The 25576-nt window shown below is 45.9% G+C and overlaps 2 protein-coding genes across 3 annotated transcripts in view; one reads left to right on the plus strand and one right to left on the minus strand.

The window, feature by feature from the left end:
• Positions 1-2729: 2729 nt before the first annotated feature.
• Positions 2730-7984, plus strand: LOC122922046 (ankyrin repeat domain-containing protein 9-like). 2 transcript variants are annotated; one of them, XM_044272474.1, is made up of 2 exons: positions 2730-2884; positions 4333-7984. In XM_044272474.1, exon 2 carries the CDS (start codon positions 4367-4369, stop codon positions 5249-5251), a length of 885 nt encoding a protein of 294 aa, XP_044128409.1. In that variant the 5' UTR covers positions 2730-2884; positions 4333-4366; the 3' UTR covers positions 5252-7984. The 2 variants fall into 2 exon arrangements, with proteins under 2 accessions (XP_044128409.1, XP_044128410.1); XM_044272475.1 differs by lacking the exon at positions 2730-2884 and adding an exon at positions 2892-3084.
• A 3472-nt stretch (positions 7985-11456) lies between these two features.
• The window catches only part of LOC122921829 (tectonin beta-propeller repeat-containing protein 2-like), a 50772-nt gene continuing 36652 nt past the window's right edge, over positions 11457-25576 (minus strand). The window contains exons 17-20 of the mRNA XM_044272087.1: positions 19493-19641; positions 17351-17492; positions 14267-14416; positions 11457-13405 (exon numbers count right to left, since the gene is read on the minus strand). Coding sequence (XP_044128022.1) covers positions 13257-13405; positions 14267-14416; positions 17351-17492; positions 19493-19641 — 590 coding nt within the window. The 3' untranslated portion in view covers positions 11457-13256. The remainder of the gene's footprint in view (positions 13406-14266; positions 14417-17350; positions 17493-19492; positions 19642-25576) is intronic.

Raw genomic sequence — 25576 nt, forward strand, 5'->3', positions numbered from 1 at the left:
ACATGAAGTGCCAATTAACCCTGTCAAAGGCCTTCTCCGCGTCCGTACGGAGTAGGGCTTCAGGCATGGAAGCTTGTCTAGCACGAGCTATCAAATGTATCAGGCGGGCCGTATTCTCACTCCCCTGTCTGCCAGAGACAAAGCCAACTTGTTCTCTATTGATGATATCGGGGAGAACAGTTTGGATCCTTTGGGCCAGGATTTTATCCCAACATTTCACATCCGTGTTCAGTAGGGAGATTGGACGGTAACTACCACAACTTAGGGGACCATTGTTTTCTTATAGCAGTTATATTCTTGTACATAGGAGCAGTATTATAGTAGTTATATTCTTGTACATAGGAGGCAGTATGATAGTAGTTATATTCTTGTACATAGGAGGCAGTATTATAGTAGTTATATTCTTGTACATAGGAGCAGTATTATAGTAGTTATATTCTTGTACATAGGAGGCAGTATTATAGTAGTTATATTCTTGTACATAGGAGGCAGTATTATAGTAGTTATATTCCTTTACATAGGAGCAGTATTATAGTAGTTATATTCTTGTACATAGGAGCAGTATTATAGTAGTTATATTATTGTACATAGGAGCAGTATTATAGTAGTTATATTCCTGTACATAGGAGCAGTATTATAGTAGTTATATTCTTGTACATAGTGGACAGTATTATAGTAGTTATATTCTTGTACATAGGAGGCAGTATTATAGCAGTTATATTCTTGTACATAGGAGCAGTATTATAGTAGTTATATTCTTGTACATAGGAGGCAGTATTATAGTAGTTATATTCTTGTACATAGGAGGCAGTATTATAGTAGTTATATTCTTGTATATAGGGGCAGTATTATAGTAGTTATATTCTTGTACATAGGAGGCAGTATTATAGTAGTTATATTCTTGTACATAGGAGGCAGTATTATGGTAGTTATATTCTTGTACATAGAAGGCAGTATTATAGTAGTTATATTCTTGTACATAGAAGGCAGTATTATAGTAGTTATATTCTTTTACATAGGAGCAGTATTATAGTAGTTATATTCTTCTACATAGGAGCAGTATTATAGTAGTTATATTCTTGTACATAGGGGGCAGTATTATAGTAGTTATATTCTTGTACATAGAAGGCAGTATTATAGTAGTTATATTCTTGTACATAGGAGCAGTATTATAGTAGTTATATTCTTGTACATAGGAGGCAGTATTATAGTAGTTATATTCTTGTACATAGAAGGCAGTATTATAGTAGTTATATTCTTTTACATAGAAGCAGTATTATAGTAGTTATATTCTTCTACATAGGAGCAGTATTATAGTAGTTAGATTCTTGTACATAGAAGGCAGTATTATAGTAGTTATATTCTTGTATATAGGGGCAGTATTATAGTAGTTATATTCTTGTACATAGGAGGCAGTATTATAGTAGTTATATTCTTGTACATAGGAGGCAGTATTATAGTAGTTATATTCTTGTACATAGGAGGCAGTATTATAGTAGTTATATTCTTGTACATAGGGGGCAGTATTATAGTAGTTATATTCTTGTACATAGGAGGCAGTATTATAGTAGTTATATTCTTGTACATAGCAGGCAGTATTATAGTAGTTATATTCTTGTACATAGAAGGCAGTATTATAGTAGTTATATTCTTGTACATAGGAGCAGTATTATAGTAGTTTAATACTGCTCCTATGTACAAGTATATTAGTAGTTATATTCTTGTACATAGGAGCAGTATTATAGTAGTTATACTCTTGTACATAGGAGCAGTATTATAGTAGTTATATTCTTGTACATAGGAGCAGTATTATAGTAGTTATATTCTTGTACATAGGGGGCAGTATTATAGTAGTTATATTCTTGTACATAGGAGCAGTATTATAGTAGTTATATTCTTGTACATAGGAGCAGTGTTATAGTAGTTATATTCTTGTACATAGGGGGCAGTATTATAGTAGTTATAGTCTTGTACATAGGAGCAGTATTATAGTAGTTATATTCGTGTACATAGGAGGCAGTATTATAGTAGTTATATTCGTGTACATAGGAGGCAGTATTATAGTAGTTATATTCTTGTACATAGGGGGCAGTATTATAGTAGTTATATTCTTGTATATAGGGGGCAGTATTATAGTAGTTATATTCTTGTATATAGGGGCAGTATAGTGGTTCCCTCTGGGGACAAGGGCTCATATATATATTAGTGGTAACTAAACAACCCAAGGAATAAATTATACACTCCTGTTAATGCTCTCTCTGGTCATTATCTCCATTGCCATGGAGATTCATCGCAATGAGTCAGGAATGTGCGGTATAAAAAGTTGCAAATATTTAATTGCATTGACATTTATGTTGGGAATCTTGCCATTTGGCTGGGGCCGATGCATCAGGGACATGGTATGGGCCTGAATAATGCAATAAATAACAAGGAGCCTCAGGCAGGAGGTTCGGTGGTGACACCTTATTCTATACACACCCATATAATAGTTATGTAATAGGCAGTGTGTTTTGCACATTTCAGCCCCCTGCAGCCTCCCTCCTTCCACAACACTTCGCTATCACTCCAGCACAGAAAACTTTCTTGGAAACTTTTCAAACTATGACGTCACTGTGTCTGAGGAGGGAGGGGAAGGGGGTTTAGGGCAGCCAATGAGCGCGGAGCCTCGTGACTGGCCGGCCAATCAGTGCGGAGCGGACAGTTCCGCGGTGCTGACGACCTTCAGGACTGTAGAATAAAAATGCCCGGAGGAGAGAACGAGGGTTTGCTGGAGGAAGGCGCGGAGTGGACGGTGCAGGGGAGCAGAGCTGCACCACTGAGGCTGTACAGCTGCACCACTGAGCCTGTGCAATGACAGCACAAGGAGCCTGAGAGGCCGGGACCGGTGAGTGCGGCACCCATTACACCCCGGGCAGCCCCCTCCATTACCATGGGCATGTCAGTGGGTGCCAGCCCTGCAGCGGGGGAGGGGGGCTGCAGCCCCTGACACTGAGTAATGGCTGCGGGGAGGGAACCGCTGCTGCTCTGTGTAGAGGGTAGGTAGCCCCTGTGCACGACCTATAGACGGTGGGTTACTCTCCACAGGTCAGTGCATTGACCTCCTACATGTTTGCTATTGTGGCCTATATGCTCTGTATATGGAGGTCTCCTATGTATGTGCAAAGGAAAGTGTATAGAATGATGGGGGGAGTAGTGGTGCAGGAATTCCCTCTTGTATAGTAGTGTCTATGCTGGTATAATGAAGGCATATTGGTGCAGTGACCCCCATCATCCATATACCAGTGTAATGCCCCCCCCCCCCATGCATGTATATACTGGTGCACTGACCCCCATCATCCTTATATCAGTGCAATGACACCCCATAGTGTACTGTATGTGCCTGTAATGATCCCCTCTAATGCATGTATATACTGGTGCAGTGACCCCCATCATCCATGTTTCAGTGTGATGATCCCTCTAATGCAGGCATCCTCAAACTGCGGCCCTCCAGCTGTTGCAAAACTACAACTCCCAGCATGCCCGAACAGCCTACAAGTATCAGCCTACAGCAGGGCATTGTAGTTTTACAACAGCTGGAGGGCCGCAGTTTGAGGATGCCTGCTGTAATGCATGTATATACTGGTGCAATTACCCCCATCATCCATATAGCAGTGTAATGACACCCCACAGTGTACTGTATGTGCCTGTAATGATCCCTCTAATGCATGTATATACTGGTGCAGTGATCGACATAGTCGATATAATGTACAGATTAGTGTAGACCCCCATAATAGTGTTTATACAAAGGTAATGATCCCCATTATTATAAATATATAATAGTATATGTATATACTGGTGTATAGTGTGTATATACTAGTTTATCTATAGATGTAATGACCTCCCCCCGTGTATATACTAGTATGAGACCCTCTAGTGCAGGGATGCTCAACCTGCGGCCCTTCAGCTGTTGGAAAACGACAACTCCCATAATTCCGGGACAACCTACAGCTATCAGCCTACAGAAGGGCATGGTGGGAGTTGTAGTTTTACAACAGCTGGAGGGCCGTAGGTTGAGCATCCCTGCTCTAGTACATATATTGGTGTATTGACCCCCCAATACTGTATATGGTATAATGAACTCCTCCGCTGCTGATTTTCATAGTCCATATATTGGTAATTTGGCCCCCATACTGTCACTTCCAATCTACCGACCCCCGTATGCTTTATGCAGAAATGAATCCTTTGTGGTGTGTACAGGCGCCGACAGCCTGAAGTCATTGAGGTTATAGTGACCCCCTCCCCCATGTAAGGGGTTAGCGTTTACCTATGTACCTTCTGTCATTTTCGGTGAAGGGTACTCTGGACTCGTTAATGCAGTGACGCAGAGATGCCTGGCTCCATTCAATGGGCACCCCGCTCGCCCGAGTACCAGTCTCAGAAGCAATGCAAGAAGACCTCATTCGCTTTCTACCAGGCCGTGCGGGACCTGCTCCCAGTCTGGCTCCTGGAGGACATGCGGCTTATGGAGGTACTACACTGGGAGGAAGGGGGCATCATCAGCTCATACACACCCTCTGAGGCGCTGCTCTACGCCCTGGTACACGACCACCAGCCTTACGCCCACTACCTGCTCAACCACTTCCCGAACGATGCCCTAGCTGTGCCAAGCAAGAGCTTCAGCTGCTGCCAGTCTGGAGCTCCTCACCTCACCATGGCTGTGCGCTATAACCGGCTGCAGATCCTGCAAGAAATTCTGTGCACCCTCCGGAAATTCCCTTCCGAAAGCCGGACTGTCTACATCAACCAGCGTGGGTGCCAGCGGGTGGAGGGTGGCAAGACTCCCATACACCTGGCTTGTGAGCTGCAGCGAGTTGACTGTCTGATTTTGCTGCTGGGGCACGGCGCCTGCCCGTATGTTAAGGACTGCAGTGGCAAATTCCCCCTCGATTGCCTTCTGCAAGCAATACAGGACAGTCCGCAGGATATGCACCTGAAGAGGCTGTGCCTGGATTCTGTGCTGCTGTACATGGCCGCAGGAGTGCCCCTCTCCACCAGGCAGCGGCTTCAAGAAGAGGGCACGGCTTGGCAGGAAATGCTGGGAAAGGACTTGTACAGATGGTTGACTGGCACCTCTCCCCCTACCCTCTTCACTCTGTCTATGCAGAGTCTGCTCAGGGCCCTCCCTGCTGACAGGTTCCCAGAGGTCCTGGAGGAGATCTCCCTACCAGACTTCTTAAGACCCCTTGCCTTACAGAAGCAAGTCCCAAAATAGAACAGCTTTTGTTTTGTGAGGGTCTTAACACCCAAGGATGATTATCCCCAACCTCCACCTCTAACTCCCATCATGTAGTGTCAGCAGGGTGACACGCAATACGCAGGCACTTGGCATGCAATGTCAGGGGCTGCCAGCTGATGATGTACAACAGACAGATGCCCAGTTCTGCGCCAAGATGGCGACTTGTTCAAAGCTGCTTGTGTATCAGTGTAAAGGGGCACCCCACGTGTAAGGTGTATATATCAGTAGTGAGCCATTTTCAGGAAAAAAAAAAACTAACATCCAATCATTCAGAAATTCTGGGCATCTAGTTCTTGTGCAGGATGAGAAAAACATGGCTGCTCCCTTTCCAAAGCCGCGCCGCCCCTGTACACCGTTTACATGTGGCGTTGTAGCTCTGTTCTGTTGAAGTGAATGGGAATGAACTGCAATGCCACAGACAACCTGTAGACAGGGGTGGCGCTACTTTTTGGAACAAAGCGAGTCACTTTAAGTGACCATGCTTTTTCCTATTCCATACAATCTCTGAAGATCAGCACCATTAGAACGAGCAGGGATAACTGCATCCTGCCTTTTGTTTTTCAACTCCCTGGTTTTTAAGATCTCCGCTTTCTGTCAGCGTATGGGAACATCCATTTACGTGCAGTGGTTGAAACCCATAGCGTTTACAAAACAAAGCACTGGTAGAACAAGTCATGCAGCTTTGGAAGTAGCGGATGATGCAAGGCAGGGGTCAGCAAGCTCCACCACTCTAGCTGTAACTACTATTCCCAGCATGCACACTCACTCAGCTGTTCTTCCGTAGAAGTGAATGCAGCATGCTGGGAGTTGTAGTTGGAGAACAGCTGGAGTGCCAGGTGTTGCTAACATCGGATGTAAGGGATGAGGAATAGAAACACAAAGTCAAGTCCACAATGTACAATGATTAAAGGGGGTGTCCGCAAAGAAGTGAATGACGTTAAGCAGCAATACCGCACACAACCTGAGGACAGGTGTGGCGCTGTTTTGGGAAAATAAAAAGACGTTTTTTTCTAATCCCGCACTAACCAGTTAGCGTCATTTACATTCAATATGCTACTATCACTTTAAGGCCTCATGCACACGGCCGTTGTTGGCTCGGATGCGGACCCATTCATTTCAATGGAGCTGCAAAAGATGCGGACAGCACTCCGCGTGCTGTCCGCATCCGTGGCTCCGTTCCGCGGCCCCACAAAAAAAAATAACATGTCCTATTCTTGTCCGCGATTTGCGGACAAGAATAGGCATTTATATTGCTGGCGCCCGTTCCGTAAATTGCGTACGGCAACACGGGCACCTTCAGTTTTTTGTGGTTTGCGGACCGCAAAAAACGTCACGGTCGTGTGCATGAGGCCTAAAGGGGAGTTTGTTCTTGTAAATTTAGTATTTTTCGTTGGAGGGTCTATATCATTACACGTTTTAAATTGTTTCTAGAACATCTGATCATCCGGCGTGGACTGTGTTTTGGAAATCCCGGATTAAAGGACTTTTTTTGTACTTAATTCTACACATTGGGAGACTTTTAGACCTAAATCTGTCCGTCAGAACGCGCCCCTCGCAGAGATTTTACAATAGATTCTCACATCGTTTGCACTTCAGTTCTGTTTTAATCTTTTACTTTTCTGGTTTATGTTCCTTTCATTTAATATCGGGGCCTGAGATAAGTGGGCGTACTAGTTCGGGGGTCAGCAACTGCTGTGAAACAACAACTCCCAGCATGCTCCATTACCTTCTGTGGTTGTTCCACAAAGAACAAAGCGAGTGTGCATGCTGGGAGTCGTAGTTTCACCACTACCGGAGTTCACTGGACTGGATGACAGGGACGGGGCCCCCTGTTACCACCATGGGTGGGTATTGCAGAAGCTACAGAACAGTGATCTCCAACTCGTAGCTTTTCAGCTGTTGCAAAACTGCAACTCCCAACATGTCCTAAAAGTAGGGAGCTGTAGTCTTGTAACCGCTGGAGAGCACTGCTCTAGATTACTGCCATAAACGGTGCTTTTTAAAAAATTTTTATGGCAGGCCCCCCCAACTATGCACATTTCAGGGTCTAGGACAGGTGTCGGTAACCTCCGGCCCTCCAGCTGTTGTGGAACTACATTTCCCAGCATTTATACTCTCACTTGGTTGTTTTCAAAACGGCTATAGAATTTTCAGGCGCATTCTGGGAGTTGTAGTTGCTAAACCCTGGTCTAGGACAAGGATAAGCAACCTCCGGGACTCCAGCTGTTGTAAAACTACAAATACCAGCATGCGCCATTCATCTCTATGGGACCTCTGAGAACAGCTAAGCAAGTGTGAATGCTGGGAGTTATAGTTTCACAACAGCTGGAGTCACAGAGGCACCCTATCACTGCCTAGGACATGGGTCAGCAGTTGTTATAAACTACAGCTCCCAGCATGCTCAATACACTTCTATTGGAATTTTAAGAAGAGCCAAGCAAGCATGCATGCTGGGAATTGTAGTTTCACAGGAGATGGCGATTGCCGACCCCCTGCTCTAGGATATGTACTGGTGGTTGCAGTGTCCTGTAGCGGACGTCACCGGACGCGGAAAATGCAAAATACTGAAAAGCACTTTATAAAACTGTACAATAGCTGTATATACGACGACGTGCCTGGAGACTCACCTGTTCATTTTTCGGGTACTTATTTCTGTATTTATTTATTGGTTGTCTTCATTCTGCCAAGAAATAAAATAACAGAACTTCATGTGTCGGTCTGCTTCTTGGGGTAACACACCGGGGGTTAGTGCAATGGCTCAAACATTAATATAGAGATCTACGGTAAGAATCCTGCAAGCAGGAACATCGCAGGCAGCGCACAGAATCCAAGTCTCCATTGGGTTCCCAGTCCTCTGTTTGCATCAGTCTGTGCCTGCTGCAGAACATCTTGGGCAAGACAGCGGCGCCCAATACCACTACTACCCCTCACCGATCCTGGAAGAGGGAGTGTGGAGCTGTGACCCTTCTAAACCTGCCCACCCCTCCCCTGACATCTGCCATAGAGCAGGTCTCAGAATGGGCCCCTCGAAGGGAAGCACGGCCAACCCCATTCACTAGCTAGAGATGAGCGAATTTACGGTTATGGAATTTGTTCACTGGTAAAAGGTGAATTGCGTTACGGATTCCGTTACCACGGACCATAACGCAATTCTATGAGGGAATGCTTTTAGAGGCGTTCCGTTATTCATTGTATAACAAGTTCTGCAACTTTCTACTAAACTTTGCCTTACAGTTCCTACCATTGTAAAGACACTGTCAGTGAACGGAACCCGTCTGGTCAGAGCTCTCACAGCTGCAGTCACAATAGATCCAGTACAGACACGTACTTAGTGGCATATTCAATACTGACAGCAAGCAGAGGTCCAGAAAATGTTGAAAAATATTTAGGGAATTATTATTATTTTTTTTATATTTGTGACAACTGTAATCGTATACTGTCCGGGGGTTAAAGGTGTTGTGTCCCCTCAGACATTGATGACATAACAGACAGGTGCAGGTTCCACCTCTGGGCCCCACGCCTATGTCTAAAACAGAGCCCCCAAAGTGAACGCCCTGTATTAATTTCTTTGGGTGTTTTCAAAAATGGCAGAGCGCTGGCTCGGGTATTTTTGAGAGTCCCATTGAAATGAATGGAGAGCGCACTGCGCAAGCGCAGCCACTGTGCCATTTGCCTCAATAAAACTGACAACAGTCACCTATTTCTGAAACTCCTATAGAAATTAACAGCGGGCAGGCGCACAGAGGTGGAACCTGCAACTGTCTGAGCGATATGCCAAAGTCTGAGGCGAGAATGCCCCTTAAACTCCATGCCGTGCTGCAATAAATGCCGTATTTCAGGACAGGATCTAGAGGTGGAACATGTAACAATAAGGCCTCATTCACACACACGTGGATTTTCCGTCCTGCCGATTGCACGGCGTCATTGGTTGTTATGATGTCGTGCGCTTCGTGCTGCTGTAAAGTAATACACTTATGATCTATAGGAGTGTATTACTGTACAGCGGTGGCGGCACAAAGCGCACGGCGTCAAAGCAACCAATGCTGCCGTGCACTCAGCAGGTGGTCCGTGAAAATCCACGTATGTGTGAATGAGGCCTAAGGTAATGTAGAGCGCCTTGTGAATGAAGACCAATGAGAGGTCACAAACTTTTTGGAGTTACTCCGTGCTGCGGGGGGCACCGCTACTTTGTATCTCAGGAATGTGGCAGGAATCTTGTCCACTCGTGACAATAAGGATGGAGGCAGGCGAGGGGTTATATAGACTGAAAGAGCACCTGTCGGCAGGATCAACCCATGCTGCCTGGTAGGGTGGATCCTGGGTAGTGTTGAGCGAACTTGTGTTTTAAGTTCAGCGTCTAAAGTTCGGGTTATCGAAGAATCGCGTTATGGATTCCGCTACTACAGACCATAACGGAATTTAGAATCCATAACCCGAACTTTAGACGCCAAACTTAAAACACAAGTTCGCTCAACACTAATCCTGGATTAACAATCGATTTTTACAACGCATGTATCTCAATAAGCAAGAATGCCTTACTGGGGTTGATCCTGCTGGCAGGCGCTCTAGAAACTTTCCATCTAGAGCTACTTCTCATCACAAAAAACACGTAGAGATGAACGCAGAGCTTGGAAATTAACGAGGCCTCAGCAGTTATAGAGGCAGTGATAAAATCTACTGCCAGATGCCCTGCATTCCTGTGAAGGTGACTTCTCTGCCAGTTCTCACCCGGGCAGGTCGGTTCCATCTGCATCCAGATCATTGCACTCGTACTATGCAGGGTTGGAAGTGCCAAATCACATGGACAGGGTAAGGCAGATGCGAGCGCAGTGCTCCTCTTAGGTGGGGGCGATGCTGCTGCCTAGTCTGGCAATCAGTCCGCATACAAGTAACATTCAGCCTCGACATGCAAACTCCAGAATGAAAAGAGGTTGTTCCCCGATATCAACTTATCCCCCTAAGCACAGGGAACAAACATCTGAATAGTGGGAGTCTGAACGCCAATACCCCCACCGATAAGGGGATGAGCTGACATGGTGGCACAACCCTTCTGAAAGGTGCCCATACAAATTAGTGGCAGACCGTCTAATATGTATGGGGAGGTCTCCACCTGACAGCAGCCTGTTCCCCTCTCCCCATTGAGAGCACCTGCCAGCTCGGCCAAGCAATTGGCTCAGTGAGTTTAAGACTGGACTATAAGGCGGTTTTATGTAGCAGTAACAAACTGATCCCCTACACAGCGCGCTGGCCAGACCCTAGGTGACGGCACAATGGATTATTTTATATATGATCTAAAATAGAGGATAATGACAGATAAGGGTCTAAGAATTGCACAGGGACAAAAAATAAATAAAAAAATATAAAAAAATTCTAAATCGTTATAAATAATTCTTAACACTTTGGCCCCTGCACAGAATATTATAGAGCTTGCTGCGATTTTCACGCAAAGCACAAGCGGTGTCCCCTGCACTTTGTTTGACAGGACCAGGTGTGATGATGTTTTCACAGCTTGTCTGTCAAAGTGCAGAGGGTGCTACAGCTGCAGAGAGCGCAGCCTCTAGGTGTAAGGGAAACACCCCCGTTGCTCCTAGAGGCTCATTTGCATATATTAAAACCTCAACTGCTGTTTTCCCTGCACTTTGACAGAGACAAGCTGTGAAAAAAGATAAAATCACTGCCTGGCCCTGTCAAAGTGCAGAGGTAGTTGCAGAGAGAGCAGAGCCTCTAGGAGTAATGGCAACTCCCCCGTTGCTCCTAGAGGCTCATTTGCATATATTAAACATTATTTTTCTCAGCAGTGCGGGCACATATGAACATGGGACCAACACAGATGCCTTCAGCTGCCAAGTGGACAAGTAACAGGTCAGCCAGTGTCATAGGTACAAAAACTGCTGACAGATGCCATTTAAGAAGCTATCTATTGATGTCGCTGGGGGAGATGATTTTGGGAGTCTCCCCCCCTCCCTCTATAAGGCAGAATGGAGAGCTGATGATGTGCAAGAGCAGCGCCCCAGCCCATGCGTGCATTACATGCATATTGTGCAGCAGATTTCACCCTCTATTTGAAATAAGTGAAACCTGCAACGTGAAATGCTGCGGACTGGAAGATCTGCACCACGACCTCCTCCACAAGTGAGCACGAGCCTCTGACCCCGGAAATAAGAACGCCATACAAAATACTTTATTATTTTATTTAACCAACGATATATTAAAGGGATTCGTATAAATGAGTAAAGCTGGACACCTAGTGGATAATCAATGAGCACACTTTGCTTCCACTGTGACCCTCACGGCCTCAGAAGTGACAGTATACATCAAGGTCACGGTGACAATATGCATTCTGCCCATAAAGCCCAATCAATTACATGCCGGTCCATTCATTAACCCTTCCTATACCCACAGATGTGCAAATTATTATTTTTTTTAGCCAGTGACATGACTTGTAACAGCACGAAGCTCGGGGCGACCCGCCATCAACACCGTTTGGCAGAACAGAGCACGAAAACAAACCATGGTGACTATATATAAAACGGCAGAAGAAGGTGAAGGTCTTCAAGTGCTAAAAACAGGGGGGCAGTGGCAGAGCCCGAAAAAGGAGGAAACTCCACCAGTAAATACGTCCTCTTCTTTCAAAACTATATCCATCCCCTCATTAGTCATATATCTGCCTCTGGGAAAGCTGGATCACAAGCGACCATAGTTATAGCAGCAAATCTGGTGATGGAAGAACGGCCAACATGGGGGTGCGCAGCATTCTGAACGGAGACACTCCGCATCAACGGATGCTCAGTGCTTAAAGAGGAGCTCGCCCCGCTCCTGACATGTCTGCTTTAGTCACTACCTGCATCCCCCATGGAATAACCATTCTGGAGCATCTATTATTCTTATGACTGTGTTGAGCCATTCCTCAGTTATTCCTACTTGAAGTTTATGGCAGCACAGATTGGACAGCGAGACCGTGCAGCGACGGACCCCCGACCCCCCCCCCCTCCTCCCCTCCCAAACTGGCAATACCCAGCTGCAAATTCATTAGTAAACTTCTAGTAGGAATAACAGAGGAAGAGCACAACATAGACTTCTATGAATGGATGCTGAAGAATGGTTATTCCATGGCTAATGCAGACGTGTCAGGAGAGGAGACCAACCTGAAAAGGGGCAGTGACGGCAGCCATATTGGTTTTTACCCAGCTTTTCCCAAAAACAGAACTAAGCTAGGGATGAATTAAACCGAATCGACATGGCAGAAGAGGAAGGACCTTATCATATTTTGTGTGGGCTTCCCTTTAACAAATGCTACGTCAAACGCAGGGATGAAGAGGTTAATTGTTTTTGAACTTAAAAAATAATTCATTAGATTAGAATTTTAACGAAGGATCCAATTCAAGTAATTACAAGTAAACTGTTAAAACTTCCAACATAAACGTCATTGACCTAAAAACATTTGTTCTCCAGTGTTATATGTGACGCAGTATCGCCAACATATGCCGTCACCTACTGCTCGCCGGGGGTCAGGACCCCTACAGTTAACCGGCGCTGTGGTCCCTTCAGATTATCCCTGCACAGCGCCATCCCACTAGGTGGCTGGGAGCGCTGCTGTGCAGGGAAAATGCTGAATGGATCTCTGTCCTGGTCTGAGGGGCGTTCCAGAGGTGGACAGACAATGATAGGGATACCCCTTTAAACGCCCGCTTCAGTTCGCATTTCCAGGGCCGTTTAGGAATTTAAATCTGATGGTTTACGATTCACTGTAGACACTGGCGTCCACCAAGAGGTCAGCCATGTCAGACCCGCCCTGCACAAGTAACATCTAATAATTCAGTGGAAGGAAGTGGTTAATATCACGGCTGATGCGCTGAGCCCCGTTCTGTGGATCTATTACGGCTCGCGATTCTGGCGGTGGAAATGCTCCGGACCGGGCAAAGTGCACAGGCTTCTTAGCAGCATAAGAACTTTAGCGGCCGGCTCTCGTAGCAGCGCTAGGTCAGATTACCTCCCACTCGTCTTCGAAGTCGGACTGGGCCAGGATGTTGTCAGACTTTAAAATGGGCGGGTGGTGGCTGTAGGTCTTCGTAAGACGCTGGAGGAGGGACCCGGTGTTGCTCACGCCCCAGAGCTCGTCCTGGGGGGTCACTGAAAAAGAAGAAGACCACAAGTTATCAGCAGGCGGATGGGTTTAACTCAGGGATGCTCAACCTGCGGCTCTCCAGGTGTTGTAAAACTACAACTCCCACTGTGCCCTTCTATAGGCTGATAGCTGTAGGTTGTCTGGGAATGATGGGAGTTGTAGTTTTGCAACAGCCGGAGGGCCGCAGGTTGAGCATGCCTGGTTTAACTGATTAAAGGGGTTCTCTGAGATTTACATATTGATGACCTATCCTCAGGATCGGAGATGGTTGGAGGTTTGATTCCTGGCAGCCCTGCCGATCAGCTGTACGAAGAGGTGAGCGCCTAGGCCGGTGACGTCACGTTCATAGTCACATGGCCTAGGCGCAGCTCTGCCCCGTTCAAATTAATGGGGATGAGCTGCAATAGCCTCCCGCTAAATCGGCAGGGGCGCTGATCTCATACTGATGACCTATCCTGGAGTTAGGCCATCAATATGTAAACCCTGGAGAACCCCTTTAACAACCGCCCATTGTCTCTTAATGTTGCTGCTTGTAACTGCCTCCGTCTTATCTTTAGAAGCCTACACGGGGTATAAGGTCACTGCCTCCATTGCGCGATCATATGATCGCCAGACCCAGAAGGTCCCATGTGCAGTACAACCCACTGCCTCTTCAGGCTGCACAGACCGGTGCTGGGTCCCTCTCGCCTCAGAAAGAAGTACAAGTACACATGCAGCATCATTTCAAAAAGATTCACGACAACATAAAGACCGTAAGTTAAGCATTATCTGTGCATCGAGAGGAGGAAACAGCGAGAACTTGTCACTGCTTCGTCATCTCATAGGTATCAAGGATTGCACGCAGAACGGCGTCTACATCCTCTTACCCGTTAACCAAGACATATTTCCCGGGATTTTCTTCCAGTAGTCTCCGGCCGCGTTCTTGTCTGTAATTCCGTAGCGTCTGGCTATGTCTCCATTCGGACACAGGGCCCAGACGGTTCTCGAGCTCACTGCCAGCTGACACGCCTGCAAACCTGTGGAGACAGACAACTAAAGCATAAAAGGCTACGAACAACCAACCAAATTAATCCACTGTGTGAATAAAAAAAAAAAAAAAAATCCGTTTTATGTACACAGCGCCAAGGCAGCGCAGACAAGCCTGGTGCTTAAATCCCTTCCGCGTGTCTGCCGGTTATAAAGCAGAGGGAGCTGAGCAGCACATCAGACTACGCAGGATATGTTCGTAGTCTGCAACCATGGAGACACAGCTCGGCATGACTGCTGTATACGCCAAACACTTGGATATTTGTAACCAGGACTATTTGTTGTTTCAATTGTTGTTGTTTTTTTGTCACTCAGTGACCCTAGGTAGAAATGCTGCATGCAGAGTTTTGCAGCAATGTCTCAGGCAGACATGTAAACGATTACAGGTGTGGTCAGATTAGACATTGGGTCTTACACAAGAGGCATAAAAGTGCTTCACCCACTGCTCAAAAAAAAAAAAACACAACACACAGAGGCTACTTTTAAGGGCTCATGCACACTGCTATTCCCAGCGTGGCCGTATTGCGGGCACTGGCCGTGTGCACCCCGCATTCACTTGAATGGGTCTGCAATCCGGGAGATGTGAACATGTTCTATTTTTTATTTACTGTGCGGACGGATCACGGACCCATTGAAGTTGAATGGGTCTCGATCCGTCCTGGCCGCCACACTGATGTTTACCGTGCATTCGGGACAGCAAATTGCGTTCCCCAATGCACGGAATGGCCGCGTGCATGAGCCCCAAGCTAGTGTACCTCATGGTGAGGCCTCATTGACTGCTAGACATGCCTCTATGACAGACTCGAAGGCATTTTGACCCAGCTGACCGGCAGAGAAGGATCATCATCATGTTTTGATGAATTTCCCACCATCTAGACTGTTCTTACCCAGCTGTCAGGAGGTGTTGGGAGGAGCGGTTACGTGAAGGTGGACGGCCCAGACAGACCGCCATTAGAGAGGATCGTTTGATCCACCAAAAAGCACAAGCGGCTCCAACAGTTTCGTTGCACCTGGCCTCCCAACACCGAGACCAGTGGGAGCAAAGCAGTCAGAACCAGAGCTGTGGAGTCAGAGGCAATTTTGGGTACCTGGGGTCGGCAAAAATGAACCGACTCCGACTAAATTTAAATTGGAATAAAAAATAAAAAAAAAAGTTTAAATGTCCCAATTCACAAAAAGTTATAATTACGTCTCTACTGTAAGAATAAAGGCCAATGCATGCAGTGCGTCACGTTACCGCAAAACAAACACGTTAAGTCAAATATTTCCCCTAGAAGGGCATCCCAGAGCTATATGGCCACGTTCAGCAGCAAGTGAATGTATCTCTGGCACACAGTGTCGGTGCCAAGATACATCTGCCCACAGACACGTGGTCTAGCAAACACGGGCAGGGCAGGTGCATGACTTACTGCCCACTGGGTGAACCTTCTGACAGCCGTCAAGCATGCAACCCGTGGATTTGGTGTTACTGCACGGATTGCATGCAGGCCTGCCTCTTCTTCTCCTCCTCCATCCTCAGTCTCCTCCTCGGCTGACTCCTCCTTTTCCACTGCTACCGCCTCTTCCGCTGCTCCCCCCCCCCCCCCCCCCCCCCAGGAGGATGGTGCCTGGGGGGAGGAGGAGGAGGAGCAAGAAGAGCAGGCTTTAAAAACTTTTCTGGGATCCCTGGATGGGGGGAGGAGACCGAGGACGACATTCTCCTGGGCGATGAGTAGGAAGGAGCCAGGGAGCTCCACCGCTTCCAATTTAGTGCAAATGGGGGCCTTCATGCTCCCCGTATAAAAAGCATAAAGGGCAAGGTCCAGTACTGGGTGGACACATACTTAGACCCCGGTACAAACACAAAATGGCATGTTACCAGCATCACAGAGGGCTGTCAGAATGCAGCATTTCCAGGCCTTGCTGCGAGAGATGCTGCATTCTGCTGTTGCGGGCGCTGGCAGAGGAATTTTCACCAGCGAAACAGGTGCGGGTACCAATCCTACCGCACCTGCAAAAAGAGGGTGGTTTGAAGATTCTTTGGATATGAGATCATTCTTGCAGCCAACCCATCGACAGCCACCCTCCGGATCCAGCCTCATAGAACGCCTAGACCGACAGGTGTCCGACTACATCGTGTTATTGGCCGATGTGGACGCTCTGAGAAGCGAGGGACCCCTGGACTACTTGGTGTGCAGGCTTGACCTGTGGCCAGAGCTGGCACAATTTCCCATGGAACTCTTGGCTTGCCCCTCGTCCAGTGTCCTGTCCGAAAGGACGTTCAGCTCAGCGGGGGGGGATATCGTGACCGATCAGCGCACCCGCCTAGCTCACGACAGTGTGGACTACCTCACATTTATAACAATGAATGAGGCCTGGATCTCGGAGGAATTCAACACCTGTGACGACCACGTTTAATTGAATTTCACCTATTACCACAGTTTTTTGTTTTTTTTTCAAGAGGGGGGATTTCGTTAGCCATGTTTTTAATCCAATTTTATATTTTTAGTTCTTTTAAACATATGTATTTGACCTGTATTTGTACTGACCTGAAGTAAAATCTATATCCAATGACCGTCTAATATACTGTACCTCCAGCCACATAATCACTTCTTTTCTGTCAGATGAATGCCTAATGTTTGGGGCCTGTACTCCCCAGGGCAGATTTTTGAGAGTTTCCCTTTAAGACGCATAAAAATGGCCCCTGATTAAAATACATATTGTTTGTGGGAGTTTTTGCCATTGATCCCCCTCTGGTTTGTCACTGTCCATTTTGTGGGACGATTTGTGCTCTTCTAGTATTTGTTGGCTGCAAATATGACCTAAAAGGTTTTTCCGGTTCGCCTGCAATTAAAGTGAATGGGGCCTTCCGCGAACTTGCGGTTTGCGAACATTTGATTGCGTTCGCGAATCGTCCCGGCCAATGTTCGTCCATCACTACTTACCAGGTACATGCTCCCAGTCTACTCCAACGGGCATCTCCTCGGTGATGCCAATCCTTACGTAAACATTGCACTTATTGTCCAGTGTCCACAGCATGTTGTCATTGGGACTGGAGTAGACATTTATCAGGTTGATCCCCACGGGCTGCAAAAAACAATATCACACTGTAAAAATACACAGACGTACGTCTTGGACTTTATTACAGTTCCTGCTTTCCGTCAGTGAATAGAATCCTCACCTAGTCTTGTTTGCAGCAGCAGACAGTTTGCTACAATGTATTAATAGAAGCAATCCTCTGCAATATCATCACTGCAGCAGGAATGGCAAAATGTTACCGCTGCGGATCTGATCTGAAATCCGTAGCAAAATCTGCATGTAGATTGTGCTGCAGGAGACAATGCCAACTTCAACCCCCATACCATGCATTTCCAACACTTAATTGGGGTCATTTATCAAACTGGTGTAAAGTAGTTTGATAAATGACCCCCAATGAGCATGCTGAAGATGTGAAAATCCGCATCATGCTCAGTTTCCTGGCAAGTATTGTATTGTAGCATGCCACATTTGCGAGAGCCACAGCAAAGGCGCACGTGCCTAAACCTACCCATGGCAAGGACTCTAGAGGTGCAGATTCACAGGTACATTGCAACAAATCCTCAGCGGTGCAAGTAAGACTAAGGATGTAAGCAAAAACATTTCCTTTCACTGTCAGCAAGCAGAGACCTTGGTCGCTGTGTCCCTTTAATATCCCCGGAGGCAGCAGTCGGCAGACATGGCCAGCTCGGGTCTTTCCTGCGAGCACCATTTGAGGTTACGGTTATATTTAGCAGCCATCACTGGTGTTTATACACAGTTCTGCGATTCTCCAGAAGATCTCTGCATTACATCAGGTATGATGCGGGGGTCATGTGGAAAGTATGCCGGCAGCTGGGTGCAGATTCTCGGAATACTTTAATGTGTTGTGAGGCAGAGCGCGTCGGCTCGGTGCTGCGCTTTCTGGATGCAAATACTATTTCTTCCCCATCCGTTCCTTATATACACACATCCAATTTCCATATCAAAAATGCAAAATGTGAGCAGGAAATAATGGCAGGGGTGTATGTACATAAAGCTTGAAGGGGTTTGCCGGGACTTAAGAAGTAACTAAACTCTTATTCAAACTTTTTGTGTGTCGGGATTAGCGGAGCGAGTTCCTGCCTGTGCCCGCTCAGCTTAGTTTATCCTGGCATAGCACATGGTTGTTGGTATGCCAGGCAATTTAGAGAAAAATAAATAAATGTGCATTTTTGGTGCCAATTTAGTAAAAAAAAAAAAAGGCAAAATCCATAGTATATTAGAAAAATTTTTTTTAGGGTGTTGGGATATTTAAAAAAAATAAAAAGTTGAATAAAAAGTTTAGCTACTCTTTAAATATTGATGAAATATCCTTGGGATAGGTTATCAATATGTGATGCACAGGGATAGAAAAAAAAAAAAGTGGTCACTACACCTGTGCACAGGTAGTGTCTGGTTTCGCAGCTCAGCTCCGCTCCACTGCAGTGTGTGAGACTGAGCAGCAATACCGCACATAACCTGTAGACTGGTGTGGCGCTGTTTCTGGAAGAAGGCGGCCATGTTTATTCTAATCCTGCACAACTTCTTTGCCAATTGTATAATGAAGAGTCCTGCAAATCTCAAACCTGTTTTGATTTCAAATTCCTCGCCATTGTCAAGAACTCTGCTTTCTGTCAGTGTCGGGTTAAAATACCAGTGGACTGTAGGGACAGCCCAACAGTCCTTTACCTTATGCATCGGACGGACTTTGTTTCCTGGAAGATAAGTGGTGCCCGATATGTTTGGCAGCCATTTATCTCAGCACATGCACACTGCCGGAGTTCTGCTATCTTATGCTTATATGCATCTAAAATGGGTTTAGTCCAGAATCAGAAAAACATGGCTGCTTTTTTTTTTTTTTAAACATTGCCCTACCTGTCCACAGGCTGTGTGTGGTATCGCAGCTCAGCTACATTCACGTCAATGGAGCTGTAATATCTGACAACCCATGGACGGGGTGGCACATTTTTTCCTCTTAAAGCAGCCGTATTCTTCAAATCCTGGACAAACTGTTTAATAGGTTGGACAAAGAACCAATGCCCTGTTATTACCTGTATCGGGGGCTCAATCATGATCCATGCAGGCAGCATCATACTTGGATTGAGCGGCTGGGTCCCCACTCGGAAGTAAATGACTCCGCTGGTGTCACACGCCCAGACGTGCTGGTTGCCGCAGGACAGACTGCACAGCTTGACCGGACCTGCGCAGAGCAGAGAATATGTGGGTTCATTAGACATCGTGCAGCATAAAATATATACAGTCCTGATCAAAAGTTTAAGACCACTTGAAAAATGGCAAACAATCCTGTTTTGCATGGCTGGATCTTAACAAGGATCCAAGTAGAGCTTCAACATGCAACAAGAAGAAATGTGAGTGAGACAAAACATTTTTGAGCATTCAATTTAATGAAAACAAACAAATAAACTGAAACAGGCTGTTTTTCAGCTGATCAAAAGTTTAGGACCACCCCTCCAAAAAAAAAAAACGAAACCCCCCCCAAAACAGAAATTCAACCACCAAACATGAACTCAGTAATGAGTAGCTCCGCCTTTATTGTTGATCAGTTCCAAAATTCGTTTCGGCATGCTTGATGCAAGCGTTTCCATGAGGTGAGTGGGAACATTTCTCCAAGTGGTGAAGACGGCCGCACGAAGGCCATCTACTGTCTGGAAGTGTTGTCCATTTTTGTAAACTTCCCTTTCCATCCATCCCCAAAGGTTCTCAATTGGATTTAGATCAGGGGAACACGCAGGATGGGCCAAAAGAGTAATGTTATTCTCCTGGAAGAAGTCCCTTGTCCTGCGGGCATTGTGTACAGTAGCGTTGTCCTGTTGAAAAACCCACAGACGAGGGCCCTCAGTCATGAGGAATGCCCTCTGCAACATCTGGACATAGCCAGCGGCCGTTTGACGCCCCTGCACTTCCTGAAGCTCCATTGTTCCACTGAAGGAAAAAGCACCCCAGACCATTGTGGCGCCCCCTCCACTGTGGCGCGTAGAAAACATCTCAGGTGGGATCTGCTTGTCATGCCAGTAACGTTGGAAACCATCAGAACCATCAAGGTAAATAAAAAAAAATCTCAGAGAATAAAACTTTCTTCCACCTTTGAATGTCCCATGTTCGGTGCTCTCTTGCAAAGTCCAAACCGGCAGTTCTGTGGCGTTCAAGGAGACGAGGTCTTTGAAGAAGTTTTTTGTTTTTGAAGCCCTTCAGTCTCAGATGCCGTCTGATGGTTATGGGGCTGCAGTCAGCACCAGTAAGGGTCGAGGATCGTCCAGTATCTTGACGGACAGCCAATTGGATCCTCCGGCTCAGTGCTGGTGACATTTTTTGGGTCTTCCACTTGACTTTTTTGTTCCATAACCCTCAGGATCATTTAAGAAATTCCAAATGACTGTCTTACTGCGTCCCCACCTCAGCAGCGATGGCGCGCTGTGAGAGACCCTGCTTATGCAGTTCAACAACCTGATCATGTTCAAAAAGGGAGAGTTTTTTTGCCTTTGCCATCACCTGTGTCTACCTGACAGAAAATGACAATGAATCCACATCTTTGCACAGATTTGGCCTTTTAAAAAGGCACGTGGTCCTAAACTTTTGATCAGCTGAAAAACAGCCTGTTTCAGTTTATTCATTGTTTTCATTAAATTGAATGCTGAAAAAATGTTTTGTCTCACTCCCATTTCTTCTTGTTGCATGTTGAAGCTCCACTTGGAACCTTGTTAAGATCCAGCCATGCTAAATAGGATTTTCTGCCATTTTTCAAGTGGTCTTAAACTTTTTATCAGGACTGTATGTACATACACATCTATATGGAGGATCTTCAGCATTTTCCTAGTGTATATCCTTCATGACCTCTGCCTTTTGTTGTCACCGTTTCAGAGGGTGCCACTTGCTTCTGTGAGCACCCCGACTCTACAAACCAACTGTACCTAACAGCTCCAGTTCTCAGAGGAGCCTCTCTCTCCACTGTCTGGGTCAGAGATAGCTCCCATCCTGGTTATTAAACCTTTCATTGCCAGTCTGTGACCACAGCATGGTCACATGGGATTTCCTCCTCTGATTGGGTCCCAGTGATCTGATCAGAGGTTGGGTAAGCCCTCTGCAGTCATCCCAGGGGACCTACAACGGACCCGAGGGCTATAAGTACAGTAACCTGTGTTACCTTAACCACAGCCGGTGCCGTAGAGCCACAAAAGCATAAGCATACTGGAATATTCTAATACATTATAAGCATTAAATATATATTTTTTTTTTATAAGAGACAGTAATTCCTCAATGGGATTTAAATAAAAAATAAATAAAAATGTAAAAAAAATGTTTTTAAAAAAAGCTATTTTGCAAATACATTTTATTGTGCATACGAAAGAGCCAAAAAACTAAAAAAATACTTCATCCACACAACAAAAATAAGTCTGAATATGTACACTATAAACAAGTAAAAAAAAAAAAAAAAAAAATTCCCAAATTGCCTTTTCTAGATATGCGATGAAAGGGGAAAAAAAAAAAAAATTATAAATTTTTATATATATATATATATATATATATATATATATATATATATATATATATATATATATATATATATATATATATATATATATATATATATATATATATATATATATATAAACCATATGTGCTCTCAAACAGCACAAACAAAATCCAGATTCTCCCGCATAAAAGTAGGCCTTATACAGCCATGCCAATGAAAGTAAATGGCCGCTTAAAGGGGTTGCATCACCTCGACCATTGGCGACTTATCACTAGGATAGGCCACCAATGTCAGATAGGTGCAGGTCCCAGAGCTGCGATCCACACCTTTTTCTAGAATGGAGCACCCGATGTCCGGGAGAGCGCACCACGCGCATACAGCCACCCAACATTCATTTCTATGGGAGCACCAATAGAGCGGCGTGCTCAGCTATTTTCAGAAGTGCCACAGAAATAAACAGAACGTGCACCGCGCCCACTGCTCCTTTCGCTTCCATGAAACTGTTGGAAATAGCTTGATTATTTTCAGCACTTCTATAAAAATGAATGGAGAGCGGCCACGCCTGTGCTGTGCGCTCTAGTTCTCTTCGGGAGCTTAGTTCTAGAGATAGGAGTGGGTCCCAGACCGGCTGCGCCTATCCGATATTGGTGACGTATCCTAGAGAGATAGGCCTCCAAAGTTTGAGGAGAGACAACCTCTTTAAACATGGGGAAGCAAAAACGAAAAAAAACAGCGACTATACCCTATACCCGCTAACTGCAGCGAGCGTGGCACCAGGCAATGAACTATGGGTTAAAAGATTTTTCTGGGACTTTAGAAATAGCTCTACAGTAAGCGCCAATCTCAGGTGGGGGGGGGGGGGGGGGCATAGTGTCGATCTCAGGGAGGTCTGAAGCCGCTTTGACCATACAGTCGAGAGCCATGAACCCACCCAAGTCCTAGAAGCAATTCCCTAGGACTCTGTAAGATATCATTTCTGGATTGTCATCCCCAGAATTCCTGGGAGGCCGATGATCAACAAAAAGGTCTGGCCAGCGGGGACCTGGACGCGCGCTGGTAGAGCCCATAACTGAGCGTAATTAGCATTTATGGACCCAGCTGAAACAGAGAAAAAGATGGCAGCAGGGGGGTCCATACGGAGGCCAATCGAGGCGTGCAGGACAACAGGTTATCCATTAGTCATAGTCAAAGGAGTATTTTAGCTATAGATATTCAGGGTATTCATATGAAAAAAGTCACAGGTTGGATAGGTTTTACCTAAGGGACAACTACCCCCTGGAAAAAAAGGGTCCGGCAATCCAGAGTGAGAACCGGCCACTAAAAAAGGGAAACAGTCGCACTGAACATAGGAAAAATGGGATCGTTCCACCCATCGCTGCTACAGACACACAAGGCAGGTCTTTGGGTACGTTCATTCTCACTTTTGCATAAATGTACCATGGACTGTGTGAGGTTACGGATAGATAGTAGAAGGTGCAGACGGGAGAATGGGTGGTCTGGCGGCTTACGCAAATGTACAGGCAACTGCACCGCCTGCGTCTCCCGCCATCACCTTAATTATTGTTGGAGCGGTCACTAATCTGTTCCCAAAAGAGCGTAAGAGCCCCGTAACTAATTGCAATATTGTTGTGAAAAAAAAAAAACCTTAGGACAAATATTCAAAAGAATTGCGGTCATCGTGCCAGGAATGTTGACACAAGCGAGAGTCCAGCCACCATTGCATTCATGTTCTTGGTTTCCAAGTAACCCTAACACATCCCTGAAAAAAGGGACAGAGTCTTACGAGAAGCAGACAATGCACAGATCTCCATCTAAACAGATCAAAGATCCCTCTCCACCGGTTACCTACAGAGGCCGCACCCCAAACAAACGAGATCATATTCCAATCCCAGGGATCGGCTCTGCACACAATGGTGGGGGGGGAGAGAAGGGCCAGAGGCAAAACTGAAAACAGCCCGACGACGAGTGCAGATCGCTGCCCAGCCGCCTATGGATGCAGGTGGGAGATGTGGCGGGAAGATGTGTGAAGCAGAAATAGCTCATGCTGCGTGCGCGTGGTATTAATGCTGCGGCTCCGCTCCTGGCATGCCGGCAGTGGACACGCAGAGATCCTGTTACCCTACAGCAGAGCTGTTTAGAGACACAGGATATCTGCTGTCGGGTAACAGGAACTTGGCCCGTCCACTGCTTGCAAAATCTGTTACCGAGGAACCATGCTGACCTATGCTCAACTCTGAAATACGAGTGTCCAAGTACAAGGCACTGGCAGCAGAGCATGCAAGCGTCAAACTGCGAAGGATTCATATTATTCCCTATTTATGGCCTCATTCATTTTTTTTTTTTGCAGGGTGCCATCTCCGTTTTTATAACGGACAGCACATTGACCCCTACCATTCAGTGGGGCCACACACACATGCGCTTTTTACACGTCTCGCCAAGGGTCTTATTATTGTCAGTTTTTGCAGAGGAGAATATCCCCTCCTATAAATAAGGGCAAAAGGAAAAAGAAACTGAATACACATCGGTTTAGCAAGTGTCAGTTTTTGGAGGAACGAAAATCCGATATGGCCAGGGAGAAAAATAAATAAAAATGCATGCAACTTAAGAGTATTGTTATATATTATATACTGGATTTTCTAGAGCTAAACTCTATTGGAAAAACGTAATTATTGCATATATCTAACTGGCTTTACTGTGTTAGGAAGACTGAACGAAATCTTCTCCATAAGAAATATTTTAATGGGGTTTTCCAGGTTTATGGCACTTTCTAAATGGCCCCTGGAGCGTGTGGTACCGAATAGGGAAAAGAATAAAATAAAAAAAAAAACACACCATACTCACCTGCTCACCACCGCCCTAGCTCCATTCGGCCATCTTGTAGTTTACTTCCAGCCAGGGTAAAGACGGGGGTCCCATGTGCTGCTGCAGCCAATAAGCCGGCCTCAGCGGTGACATGTGACCCAGCATTTACATGCCGTTTGGAAGAGACCCTTTAAGAAAATCTACTTCATCATTTTATAGGCAAAGATGGAAAGACAAAAAAAAAAATGGCAACAGAGGTGCAACCGCTTTTAACTTCCTCCGAGCTGTAGAACAGCAAAACAAAAACAAAAACATATGGAGACCGTAAATCATTAAGCCCTTAAAGACAACATTCCAGGGCTGACATTAAGCCGCGGCCGTCCCCAGTGGACGGGGCCTCGCAGCTACGTGTGACCTGTCCAAGTTATCGCTGTCACACGAGTCTCCAGCTGTTGAAATATGTCGGACGGACGTCACTGGCCGACCGGGTGGCATTGAATATCACTTACAAAGCTGAGTGTCTGTCCTGTGCTCCTCTAACGGGTACATTCTGTGACACCCATTCTCCAATACAAAACCTCGTCTGCAGGAGACACCTAGGCACGGCTTTCTGGGGCGCCGTGTAACCATGACAACGACAACGACATCTGCCGCTCCGTGCGAAGCAGGCGCTCTAAGTTTAGACGTCCTAACACTGATAGCGTAAACTTACACGAATGTCACTCTACAGATATAGCCGCCTGATGGCAACGGCCAGATACCGCGTTTACAGAGGACAAAAATGCAGCTGGTGCGTCCTCCAGGGTAATAGAAGTCAGGAGGAAATCTGCCATCGTCAGAA

Source organism: Bufo gargarizans, chromosome 11 (genome assembly GCF_014858855.1).
Source record: "Bufo gargarizans isolate SCDJY-AF-19 chromosome 11, ASM1485885v1, whole genome shotgun sequence".
In the NCBI taxonomy this organism is placed as follows: domain Eukaryota; kingdom Metazoa; phylum Chordata; class Amphibia; order Anura; family Bufonidae; genus Bufo; species Bufo gargarizans.

Bases quoted from the DNA above. Each gene is read 5' to 3' on its own strand.
- LOC122922046 (XM_044272474.1), top strand. From the start codon at position 4,367: ATGCCTGGCTCCATTCAATGGGCACCCCGCTCGCCCGAGTACCAGTCT.